The 12,500-nt window shown below is 37.3% G+C and overlaps 1 protein-coding gene across 3 annotated transcripts in view; it reads right to left on the reverse strand.

Annotated features, from left to right (window-relative positions):
• Positions 1 to 12,500, reverse strand: part of LOC143038098 (hemicentin-1-like) — a 492,977-nt gene that overhangs the window by 25 nt on the left and 480,452 nt on the right. For all 3 annotated transcript variants that reach the window (XM_076207052.1, XM_076207050.1, XM_076207051.1), the window contains 5 exons: positions 9,785 to 9,990; positions 8,811 to 9,021; positions 6,889 to 7,007; positions 3,546 to 3,726; positions 1 to 2,659 (listed from right to left, as the gene is read on the reverse strand). The exon at positions 1 to 2,659 is cut by the window's left edge and continues 25 nt beyond it. In XM_076207052.1, the coding sequence (XP_076063167.1) occupies positions 2,487 to 2,659; positions 3,546 to 3,726; positions 6,889 to 7,007; positions 8,811 to 9,021; positions 9,785 to 9,990 (890 nt within the window). In that variant the 3' untranslated portion in view covers positions 1 to 2,486. The remainder of the gene's footprint in view (positions 2,660 to 3,545; positions 3,727 to 6,888; positions 7,008 to 8,810; positions 9,022 to 9,784; positions 9,991 to 12,500) is intronic.

Consider the following 12,500-nt stretch of genomic DNA (forward strand, 5'->3'; position numbering starts at 1 on the left):
TTCTTTTAGAATCTTGACCACCATCAGTCTTAGCAACTCGTCTGTGTGTGTAGCACGTGCATGTATATACCTGTTTATATATATATATATATATATATATATATATATTTATATTTAACTATGTGTGTGTATGTACGTATATATATTTAACTGTATGTGTGTATGTACGTATATATATATATATATATATATATATATACACGCGTGTGTGTGTTTCTGGGTGCCTGTTTATGTGATCTTATTGAAAGCATCTCTCTCTTTATGGTCACATCTATTTCCATTATTATTAAACATTCGCACTTTATATGCAATACAAGGAAGGTCTTCAATACTGCCCCATCAACTTGATCCATCTCTTGATGGTTTGCCATGAGCAGTTTTATAGTTAGTATCGGTCACAAAATGATAATTATAATTATAGTAATATATAAAATAATAATAAAAGAAATAACGAAAACGACTTTGCTTGTCTATCACTTTAACATGGTGATACCATTTGATGACCTTCTGAGTGAAGAATTGCGATTACAAAAGGATTACAAAGGATTACAAAAGGATTACAAAGGCGGATTGTATGCAGTTCAGGGGTGGACACTGTTCTGAATAGTATCTACACTGGTCGAGACCCATTCCTAAGAGGCAGCTCTCCCTTCACTGTATATTTCGTCCATTTCTAAACAAAATAGATTCTAGAAAAGTAGGACGCCATGTTATAGGGATTAGAACAGCGTACCCATTGAACTTCAGAAACCTGAATTAAGAGAAGTTAATTAGATTCAGACCTCTCTAAAGTGAAATACAAATTGGTATTATCTCTGTTAATGCTAAATTAATGTGATATTAGAACTCTTACACAAAGGTTTCAAGTGTTCGAAAGAATACAAAACAGGACGATGTTGTATGGCGTATTCCTTTGTTTAATACGAGGACTGTTTGGAATCTTTGTTCATTTTCATTAACATTAGTTCAAGCAATCTCGTCATTCTTTTGTTTCAATGTACTTTAATGAAGACTTAATGTTAGTAAAATGGAAAATCATAGCCATTGTTCTTCTCACTGAGAGAGTAAGCTGACATTTTTTATTTAAATTAAAAGTAAATCGTCATCAATTATAAATGGAGAATTTAGTGTACCCTGAAAACAAAATCCTTCTTTGAGCGATTTTTTCATCGTTTTTTAATTTGTTTCAATGATTGTCATGATTGAAACTCGATACATATCGATGACACACGCACACACACACACACACACACACACACACACACACACACACACACACACACACACACACACACACACACACACACACAATCCTTACATTGTTTCTTTGTGTCCGCGTGTGTGCGTGTGTGTGTGTGTGTGTGTGTGTGTGTGTGTGTGTGTGTGTGTGTGTGTGTGTGTGCGTATGTGTGTACCCATGTGTCTGTGTGTCTGTGTGCGTGTGTATGTATGTGTATATCTAGTATGTATATATTTTGATATATAATGTATGTAGTTATTTCTGATATCCAAACAACTGCAACCGTATTTTTACATGAAGACATATACATGTTCATGAATATCATTGATGTCAATTAATGATGTTGGTTTGGGAAGATTAAATACATTTTGCAAATTATTCCAAACTTTTATGAAAAATGCTAAACAAGTTGTCCATATTTGGAAACATGTAAACATACATAATGTATAGTATTTTTCCAAAAGAGACAAGAAACATAAACGTAACTCAAAGCTGTGTCTCTAAAGTTTTCGTTACCATTCACTTGATCACCACTGCTCACAACACGAAATTTTACAGAGAATATATATCATGACAAAGCGAACACATAAATGAGCATCAACATAGAATTCATAATATCACCTTGATATCACTCACACGAAGAAAGTATAGAAGGCTTTTCACTCCTTTGTCGACCGGTAGTATATGTCAAGACTTGACAACAAGTCATTCGCACGTTTTCGAAGAACATCATGTGTTAGTAAGCAGATCTTTATTCAATTCTAGTTCACGTTAACACTATATTCATTCTTTTTTTCTTTTCTTGTATTCAGCTTGAAGGCCTCGGCCAACTAATGTCGTTTTCTGTTCAGAAAAAGTCGTTTCTTCTTTGTTTTGGTACAAGTGTTGTTTCACTTTACGAAGAGCATTGTCTCAGGGCTCTACCACGTCACTCCGTCCGTGAATATAAACATTCAACATGGAATGGTATTATGGTAATGGACTCGCGCCTGCACTTCCACGTATATTTTTTTTTATACAAGCATTCACCTATACACAACAATATCTTTGTATCAAAAGCGGTAGTATTATATTAACTCTACCTATGTAAACTAGCGTCTCTTCAATAAGTAATCCACCCTTGCCCACCCTTTGCCCCCTTGAGTATCCCACCACTCGTTGATCGCCGTCGATTCCGACCGACGACTCACCTTGTCCATTCATACACACTTACCCAGAGGCATAATACATTCCCTTAATCTCCCGGTCACCTAAAAGAAACAGATGTGTTGGGGATACAGAGATGGAGGGCGAAGATGATACTGTGAAGAAAGGACGTGGTAACGTAGGAGAAGCTGAGGTGGAGCAAGAGGGCGACCACGCCTCCTTCCTGGCCAGGTGCGTGGCTCGTTCCGTGTTGCATGGCTGCCGGATGCTCTCCTGTGGGTGGGTGGGAGGAGAAGAAGAGGAGGACGACTTTAAAGGTGATCTCGTCACGGCAGAAGCTCGTCAACATCAAACATATAGAATTATCTATAAAAAGTTCTTGTGTTTTTGAGAGAGAGAGAGAGGGAGAGAGAGAGAGAGAAGGAAAGTAAAGGAGAGAGGTCTTCGATTTTCTGCTCACATATAATATGATATATGATATGATAGGTCCAATTCATATATAACTGAGAAACTATCCCCCAAATCGGTTTTGTGTGTGTGTGTGTGTGTGTGCGCGCGAGCGCCATTTGTAACTAGAATTACCAAGAGAAATGACACCCACCTACTACTTAACAAGAACCATTTAATACTCCTCTTACCTAATTACTTTCTAAAAACTAATCAATAAGAAACCATATACTATAAACAATATTAGTGGTTGTAGAGCTATTCTAACATAAGAACAAAGAAAAAATAGGAAGAAGTTTGTATTCATTGAAAGAGAGGATGACCGACAAAATGAAAAATAGACTGTAACCTTAAATGCAGTGGGTTTCGAAATTACGAGAAAAAATTGAATAAACACCAAAGAAACACACTATAAAAGCAGTCAAATAGATATTTCTATCAATTCTATTTGGATTTTTTTTTTTTTTTTTTTTTTTTTTTTTTCACCATTGTTAAAAAAAGTATCTAGTCAACATGATTCTAATTTACCATTGCAATCCAGTGTAATCAGAATTTGTTACTAAGTCCAAGTCCCACAAAATGGTACCCCTTTTTTCTACACACTGTGCATAACAATAAAGATTTGAAAATATCCAGCAAGGTCTATACATAGTGAGAATTAAATGAAATATGTACCACGGACTTGAAACTGAAACTCTTCATTCCTCCTCACCATTGATGACGTGTAGTGTGACGTAGGCGGTGTCCAGGCTGGCTGGGGAACAGGTAAAGTTCCCGGAGTCTTTCATTGTGACCGAAGAGATGGTTAAGGTTCCGACTGTGGTGTCTGAGGACACGCGCTCCACCGTCACTTCGCGTCCCGCCGCTGCGAAAGGTACCACTCTTTTGCTGTCCTGCAGGAACAAGGAGAGAGACAGGAGTGAGAGTGGGAGCTCAGTGTTGTTATTATCATTATTACTGCCATTATTATTTCTAGGTACCCACCAAACCTGAGAAGTATTTGTTTTCTAAGTAATACAAAGTCCTCTGTAAGAGGCACTGGCAAAGCCTCCTGATAGGAGGGAGTTCGCAACGTTAAACCGAATCATCATTAATTTTCCCTTATTTCATTTTTGTTATTTTTTTAATTAAATTTATTTTATTTTCGTTATTCTTGTTTTTTTTAAATTGTATTTCGATTTCTTTTGTTTTCTTTTGTTGTCTTTTACTTTTTTATTCTCTTTTGTATTATTTAATTTTTCTTGTTTTATTTGTCTCTTTTTATCTTTTTTATTTTATCATGTTTCATAATTTTTTTATATATCTTGTATGAACGCCTTGGTAGAGATATGGAGGATTATTGTTTAATTTTCACAGAATATATGGATAATCATTAATTATAATTACCATTTTGGAGGGCTACTAACATCTACTATCCCTACGCTCCATTACCCTGTAAATCTTTCCTTCTAACCTTCGCAATTACACCTCTTATGTGCGATATCATTCCAAAGGATAGAAACGCTGGTGATTGCCAATGAAATACTTTTTTTCTGGTGCTCTTGTATTTAAGACTTTATGTCCCCATTAACATCAACATTTAGGTGTCTTAGTGGAACTGTAATGAATATACTTCCGGCTCTTGAGCCCCAGAAAGCGTCGTCCTTATATGCTCACTCCCTCCACACACACACTCCTTATCTATTCATTACTGTCATTCCGGGGAAGAGGGCTATAAGTCCCTCGGCTGCAATATCACAACTCGAGAATGGTAAATATGCAGGAAATATCTTTGCGGCGTAGAAAATTAACATATATATTAGTACAGAAAGTATCCTCCGGGATGGCCTTATTAAATAAACATTCTTAATTACTTAGAATGATTGACGAAGTTTTGTAAACTGGTGCTGATGCTCTTTGGTAAATTAGGTCTTTTTATGTTCTTTAGGAAAATTACCATCTTTGATGTCTGCATATAAATAATTACTAAAACAGGAGATCTACTGAGAATGGTGGAGGGGAATTGCATCATTATCTATGGTATCTGATAATTCAGCCCTTGGCTTAGGGGGTTAAGATTTTCATTCAAGAAATCTTTTCCTCTCCGAGGGGGAACTACTTGATTTGGGTTATTGTCGTGAATTCCCTCTTTCATAAAGGACTAGGACCGTGACTTCTTACACTTTTATCATTGTCTTCGTCATCATCATCATCATCATCACTACAATAATCATTATCAATATTATATATATATATATATATATATATATATATAATATATACATATATATAATTTTTATTTATTTATTTATTTTATTATTATTATTATTATTATTATTTTTTTAATCAAACAATTTAGTGAAGTCTGCCCTTCATAAGTACTTTCTTGGCCAAGAACTTCCAACCGCCTGAACTGGGCCTGTTGGCACCAGAAATCAAAGAAAAAGTCCCGCTCAATATATAAATGGATAAAGAATATGGATCACCTCTGAGACAGTGATGCAATTTGTTGGTTTTTGGTCAATGTCAGACGATCTCATTCGGCTGAGAGTTGGTCTTGGAGCAGAATATGTTGACAAAGATTTAGTTTTATTTTGTTTTTAACCTTTACGTGATTAAAGTTGTAAATACCTAAAGAGTACTTGTATTTGCAATATCATATCAGGGTAGATTTTCTCCGATACATATATACTGAGAAATTAGATATAGTAAAACTTTTTTAAACGTTTGCTTGTAATTTTCTTTTCTTGTTAAGCTTCTTTGGCTCTATTGTAAATAAGTGTTTAACCAAATATGATAGGAAACAAAGAGAAATAGTCTGTTAGTTTGTTAGGAACAAGATAGAGGAGCATTGCGTTTCCAGCAAAGACGGGTAATAACAATAATGATAATAATAAGAAAGGTCACCCGAAGCTTCGTCGGTTGTCATTACTTTATTTTCTTTGTCCTTGAGCTGTTTGGGAAGTTTCTTGGTCTTCCGTTTATTCATCATGAATGGGGCTGTATTTGTAATTCATTTTTCAAAACAAGACGCAAGCTGTCTGATTGTTCTGTCTTGTGTGTGTTCCTGGCTTCAATATCATCTGTACATCAATCTTATGAATATTTGTTTGAGTTACTTCAATCTATAAGATATCAAATGCTTCTTCCTTTTGTCCTTAATTCACTATCTTGGATATATCTTTTAATATATATCAAATCACTTCCACATTTCTTGTGGCTTCTATCTTGATGAAAACGTTTGAATTGTGCAATATTAAACTCGGTATCAAATTTCTTAGTAGAAAATCATATTTTGAATTTTCCTGACATATCTGTATTTTCGCTTTTGATGTTCGCCTTCACTTTGTTCTTGATACTTCGGGGCATTGAAATTCATGATTTTTAGAATCTCATGAATATTCAAAAAATTACGTTCTTTCACATGCTTAGTTTGTACATTTTAGTCTATACTCGTATCCCCAGTGTATACATGCATATACATATATATGTATTTGTGTGTGTGTGTGTGTGTGTGTGTGTGTGTGTGTGTGTGTGTGTGTGTGTGTGTGTGTGTGTGTGTGTGTGACTGTGTGTGTGTGTGTGTGTGACTGTGTGTGTGTGTGTGACTGTGTGACTGTGTGTGTGTGACTGTGTGTATGTGTGACTGTGTGTGTGTGTGTGTGTGTGTGTGTGTGTGTGTGTGTGTGTGTGTGTGTGTGTGTGTGTGACTGTGTGTGTGTGTGACTGTGTGTGTGACTGTGTGTGTGTGTGTGTGTGTGTGTGTGTGTGTGACTGTGTGTGTGTGTGTGTGACTGTGTGTGTGTGTGTGTGTGTGAGTGTGTGTGTGTGTGTGTGTGACTGTGTGTGTGTGACTGTGTGTGTGTGTGTGTGTGTGTGACTGTGTGTGTGTGTGGATCTGTGTACACATTTCCCCAAACTTCTTTCCCTTTGAATGAGCAGTCTCCACAATATCGTTCCATTCGAACTATAATCTTTATTCAATACTATTCTAATAATCAACTTTCCCTAACTACAAAAAAAAGAACAAGAACACTTACAGCAAAGGGACTTGCCCAAGAAGAGGTCGTACTTACGTGGTACCAAAATATATAATTCGGTTCTTCTAAAGACGCTGATATAACACATTGAATCGTGACTGTACTCCCACTTTTAACGTATATATCCGACTCCCCCGCAATCGTCACCTTCGGAGCTGTTTGTTGAGAGAAGAAAATCGAAAGATCATTAGCATAGTTAACATAGTCGGGGGTGTCTACATCCATATTTGATTAACGGTAGATGCAGCGGCAGAAATGATAGGTCAAGTAAATTCAGTGTATATCAAGAAGGCAGATTATGATATAAACTTGATGTGTATGAAACCGAGATTGCAAATGTTGCTGTAGAATAGGTGGAATAGATTGTAAAACCTAGATGTAGAGGCAGGAGTGAAGGTGGATATGTATGAGGGAATACAAATTAGATAATAGCAATTTGTGCTAATCATAATAGAGTCAACTGTTAATTATATGAAACATTAGTATCACGTTAATGAGTTATGTATTGCATCGTTTAATTGCCCGTTTATATGCAAAGGCACAGTTATTTGCACGAACAAACACAATGGTGGTTGTGCACATGCACGCAAGCACACTCATCATTTTCACAAGTGTGTATTCATGTTTATATACATGAACGCACGCACATCCTTATATACAAGGGGTCAACACAAAATGAGAATGAGAAAGCGAAAGCAAGTGTGTGTGTGTCTGTGTGTGTGTGTGTGTGTGTGTGTGTGTGTGTGTGTGTGTGTGTGAGAGAGAGAGAGAGAGAGAGAGAGAGGCAGGCAGGCAGGCAGTGGGGAGAGATTACCAATTGTTAAAAAAACAAAGTTAACACAACCCATTCTCTCAGTGTGATTGATAAAAATTGTAAAGAGAGAGCATCATCCGTAGTGGTGTTATTTAGTAATAGTATTAGGAATAGTAGCAATGTTAGTTCCTGCAGACATGATAGTAGTTCTTTCAATATGGAAGGAACAGTCGAAGTAATTGCACGAATAATGTTACTTGCAACAGTAGCAGTAGTACCATTGTTAAAAATGGCCGTAATAAGTAGTTGTGGTAGGAACTGTGGAAGTTATTGCAATGACAACGTAAGAAAAAAATGAAAGCGAAAAAATGTAAAGGAGTTAATGAGGATAAAGAGGACAAGGAAAAGTAGCATGAATAGAGGTAGCAATGAAGACGGTAGTTGTAGTAGTTGTAGTAGTTGTAGTAGTAGTAGTAGTAGTAGCAAAAACAGAATAGTGGTAGTAGTAGTAGTAGTAGGAGAAAAAACAACAACAACCAAAGAGCAGCATTGTAGTGTGGATAAGATGTAGACTATAATATTCACTCTTAAGATCAGCTCTTCTACGCCTGAGAGGTACCAGGTCCCCACCCCCTAAATCAGCACATATAAAACCTCGATTTTGAGCATTGGATGTTTTGTGGTGGTGGGAGTTTGGTGGTGGTGGTTTGGTGGTGGTATGTGCGTAAGGCAAAGGAAGAATGAAAAATGTATACAAAAATGAAGACGATGAAAGTGAATAGAACTAGTAGAAGTAGTAATATTAACGGCACATATATAAAACCTCGATTTTGAGCATTGGTGGTTTTGTGGTGATGGTTTTGTGGTTGTGTGAGTTTGATGGTGGTGGTTTGGTAGTGGTATCTGCGTATGGAAAAGGAAGAATGAAAAAGATGAATACAAAAAGGAAGATGAAGAAAGTGAATAGAACTAGAAGTAGTAATATTAACAGATATACCATTTTTAGTAGAATCGGAACCAAAACTAGTACGAGTATGATTAATCTTAAGTAATAGTACTATTAGTAGTGTCAGCAATGATAATGTATATTTGAATAATCGACGACCCTGATGAGATTCGAACCTTGGACTGTATTATTCACGAAGCCAAGATACCACTTTGCCACGAAAGGTCAAGAGAAAGAAAAACCGATAACATAACTTACTTATCACTGTGAGATGCATAAAGTGCGACATCTTGGGCTCTGTGGAGACTTGACACTCGTAGCTTCCAGCGTCTCTGGCTTGGACATACTTGACCTGGAGAGTCCACGTTTCTGTGGAAGCTTCGTGCCAAGCCTGGAACCTCTCGTCCGCAATGAACGTATACCGATCCACCGTCAAGATATGAGAGTCTCTGTTGCGTATCCAGGACACCTATGATAGGGACGGGGGTAAGAAGAAAATTGGCGTGGAAGATCTTAAAACGGCAAAATATTTTTTTTTTTTTTTTTTTTTTTTTTTTTTTTTTTTTTTTACTGGATGATAATGTAGCGATCGCGTGTTTGATAGTGAATAGAAGGCGCAGCGAAGCGAAATGCAGTACAACTTTGATTTATGTCTTACTACTTTTTTCTTTCCCATATTTCCTTATAAATACATAAATGAATAAATGAACAAACAATAAAAGAAATAAATGACTAAATAGGTAAAAAAGTGAATAAGTAAAATGGATAAACAAATAAATTAATAAATGAACAAGTAGATAGATCAGAAAGTAAATAAGTATACAAGTGGAGAAGAAAGTAGATAAATAAATAAATGTTGAATGAATAAATAGATAAATAAATAAATAAACAGACAAGTAAATAAGCAAATGAGAAGATATATAAGTACAATATGGTATGACGTAAGCGGGAGTAGAAAACACAGAAGTCTTAGTCTGAGTTTATTCCTGATTAGTTTCGCAGGTATGCTTTATCAAAAGCATACCTGCGAAACTAGCCAGGAATAAACTCGGACTAAGACTCCTGTGTTTCCTACTCCCACTTACGTCAACTTGTCAGAATATCTCAAAATTATTGTATCTTTAAAGAAACAGCCTAAAACAAAACAAAAAAATTAAAACAACGTAAACAATAGCAACAACACTAACGCTGATGACAATATCATCCAATCTTTCTTTCACATAAACACTTACGGATTTGTTGCCGAGGTTCTTGATTCTGCAGGGCAGGTAAGCATGTGTCCCCAACTGCGTGGTGATATTTGTCGGCGTCGTGGTGTCGAACACAGGCCCTGGAGAGTTGTAGCTGCTCCTTCTTCGATGTCTTCCTCGAGTAATGCCGTTCCCCTCACTGGTGGTTGTGTTGGTGTTGTCGTTGCCAAAGATAAGAGAGTCTCCACCTAGCAAAGGAAGAAGTAATGCTTGTTAGTTCATCTGCCCGCCTGGATAATGTTTGTGTTACTGTATCTATTCGTATATGTATTTGTTCATTCTTCATTGATTTGGTAATATGTAGTATTTGGTCCAGGTGATTACTTATCAACCTGTCTCCCTATCCTACACACACACACACACACACACACACACACACACACACACACACACACACACACACACACACACACACACACATACACACACACACACACATATATATATATATATATATATATATACACGTGTGTGTGTTTGTGTTTGTGTGTGTGTACTCAGCGCCAGTGTTATAAATGACGCAGATTTGATCTCTTGTATGACCTCGAGACACCACAGTCCCACGTACCGATGTGGGCGCCATGGAAACGAATGAATTCATCTCCCGGCAATCAGAATAATAATAAAAAAAAAATATCGCTCAGTTTCAATGGGGTTAATCAAAATAGTCTTAAATTTTTTCTCTACTAAGGGGGTACCACGGAAATGAATGAAAAGTCCAATGACAGTCAGAATACTAAGATAAGTGTCACCCAGAACTGAAGGGGTTGTGAGGAAGTCTCACTTGGGCCCAAGAGGACGGGGAGGAGACGTAGCGAGACGAGAGACCCAGAGGAGGACGAGAAGCCTTCACAAGCTTTAATTAAAATCAATTTCAAGCTTAAGAAGTTACATGAGACAGACGCGGTTATTTGCCTTAAATACATTGTACTCAAATGAGATTGTTTGTGTGAGTGTGTGTGTGTGTGTGTGCGTACGTCTGTGTGTGTGTGTGCGCGTGCGTGCGTGCGTGCGTGTGTGTGTGCGTGCGTGCGTGCGTGTGTGTGTATGTATGTGTGTGTGTGAGATTCACCATGGTCTTGGATCACGTGTTGGATTCGTGATCGTCACCTATTTCCCTCTAAGAAGAGAACTCGGAGATCATATATGACCGATCTTTTGGTAGTGCTGTGACCTTACACGCGCACACACCCCAAACTCCACGCCCTCGAGATTTGGAGTAACGACTTGCAGCGTAGCGATACTAAAATTATTTCAGCCCTGGGCGGGGAGTCAAACCCGGACCGTCGTAGTGTGTGTGTGTGTGTGTGTGTGTGTGTGTGTGTGTGTGTGTGTGTGTGTGTGTGTGTGTGTGTGTGTGTGTGTGTGTGTGTGTGTGTGTGTGTGTGTGTGTGTGTGTGTGTGTGTGTGTGTCCCATTACATGTGTGTGTATATATGTGTAGATCTCACTTCCTCTATTCCTCCTACCTCCTACCTTCTCACCTCACATACAGTATCCCCCCCCCCCTTCAACTCCACTATAAGTATGCTGCGAACCAAATATGATGATATAAGTTGGTCATACAAACTAGGTGAGAATTATGGTACAAACATAAACATTGTCTGCAGATCGGAGGAGCCCTAAATCAGAGGCCACCCACATCCGCACCATCGCCCACATGCTCAATCACGCCCACGAAAGGCAATAAAACGTGCGTGTTTAAGCAGGCACGCACGCATACACGACTGCACGTACGCGGGCATGATGAAATCAACTGGAAAGCAGACATATATATACACGCTTTGTTTGTATATGTATGTACATCTATAATGAGTGAACATATATAAGAATACGTGTGTATATATTGGTGTAGACATACACACACACACACACACACACACACACACACACACACACACACACACACCTATGTATATATACATACATATATATATATATATATACATATACATATACATATATGTATATATATATATATACATATATATATACATATACATATATACATATACATATATATATATGTATATATATATATATAAATATGTAATACATATTTGTATACTTATTAAATTAGGCTCGTGCCTTTTTCAAATGATGTAACATTCCCTCTGGTTTGCTACGCCACTGTATTCTATTGCATAGCAATGAATACATATACTACGAACACAACAGAGCTATTCAATTTGTCAAATACGTATATGTACACAAACGCACTATCTACATTTACAGTGTACACTCATGCGCGTACATAGTATCTGTATACACACAGTAAGTGTAAACACTTTGTGGTATGTGTGTGCGTGTGTCTGCTCGTGTGTGTGTGTGTGTGTGTGTGTGTGTGTGTGTGTGTGTGTGTGTGTGTGTGTGTGTGTGTGTGTGTAAGTATTTGGTATACATATAACCCAAATGAATATCGAAGCCCTATTTGGTCAAAGACGAAGAGCATATAACTGTGTTTACACACAAACGAAATCGAAGTTATCCTTTACTTTTCTTTGACCTTTCCCTTAAGGTACAAATAATGTTCTGGCTCATTCCGTCCACACAAGTCCCCCATGATAGAGCTTTCCATGATGTGAATATATACATGAAATAAACATTGTGTATTCGAAAGTATGTGAGGATAATGGCTATGGCGCACGTGGCAATCGCCTTCAACTATTGTGGTTTGAATCACAAATTTTATACCTGCG

Source organism: Oratosquilla oratoria, chromosome 23 (genome assembly GCF_046742065.1).
Source record: "Oratosquilla oratoria isolate Oo_2021 chromosome 23, ASM4674206v1, whole genome shotgun sequence".
Taxonomy (NCBI): domain Eukaryota; kingdom Metazoa; phylum Arthropoda; class Malacostraca; order Stomatopoda; family Squillidae; genus Oratosquilla; species Oratosquilla oratoria.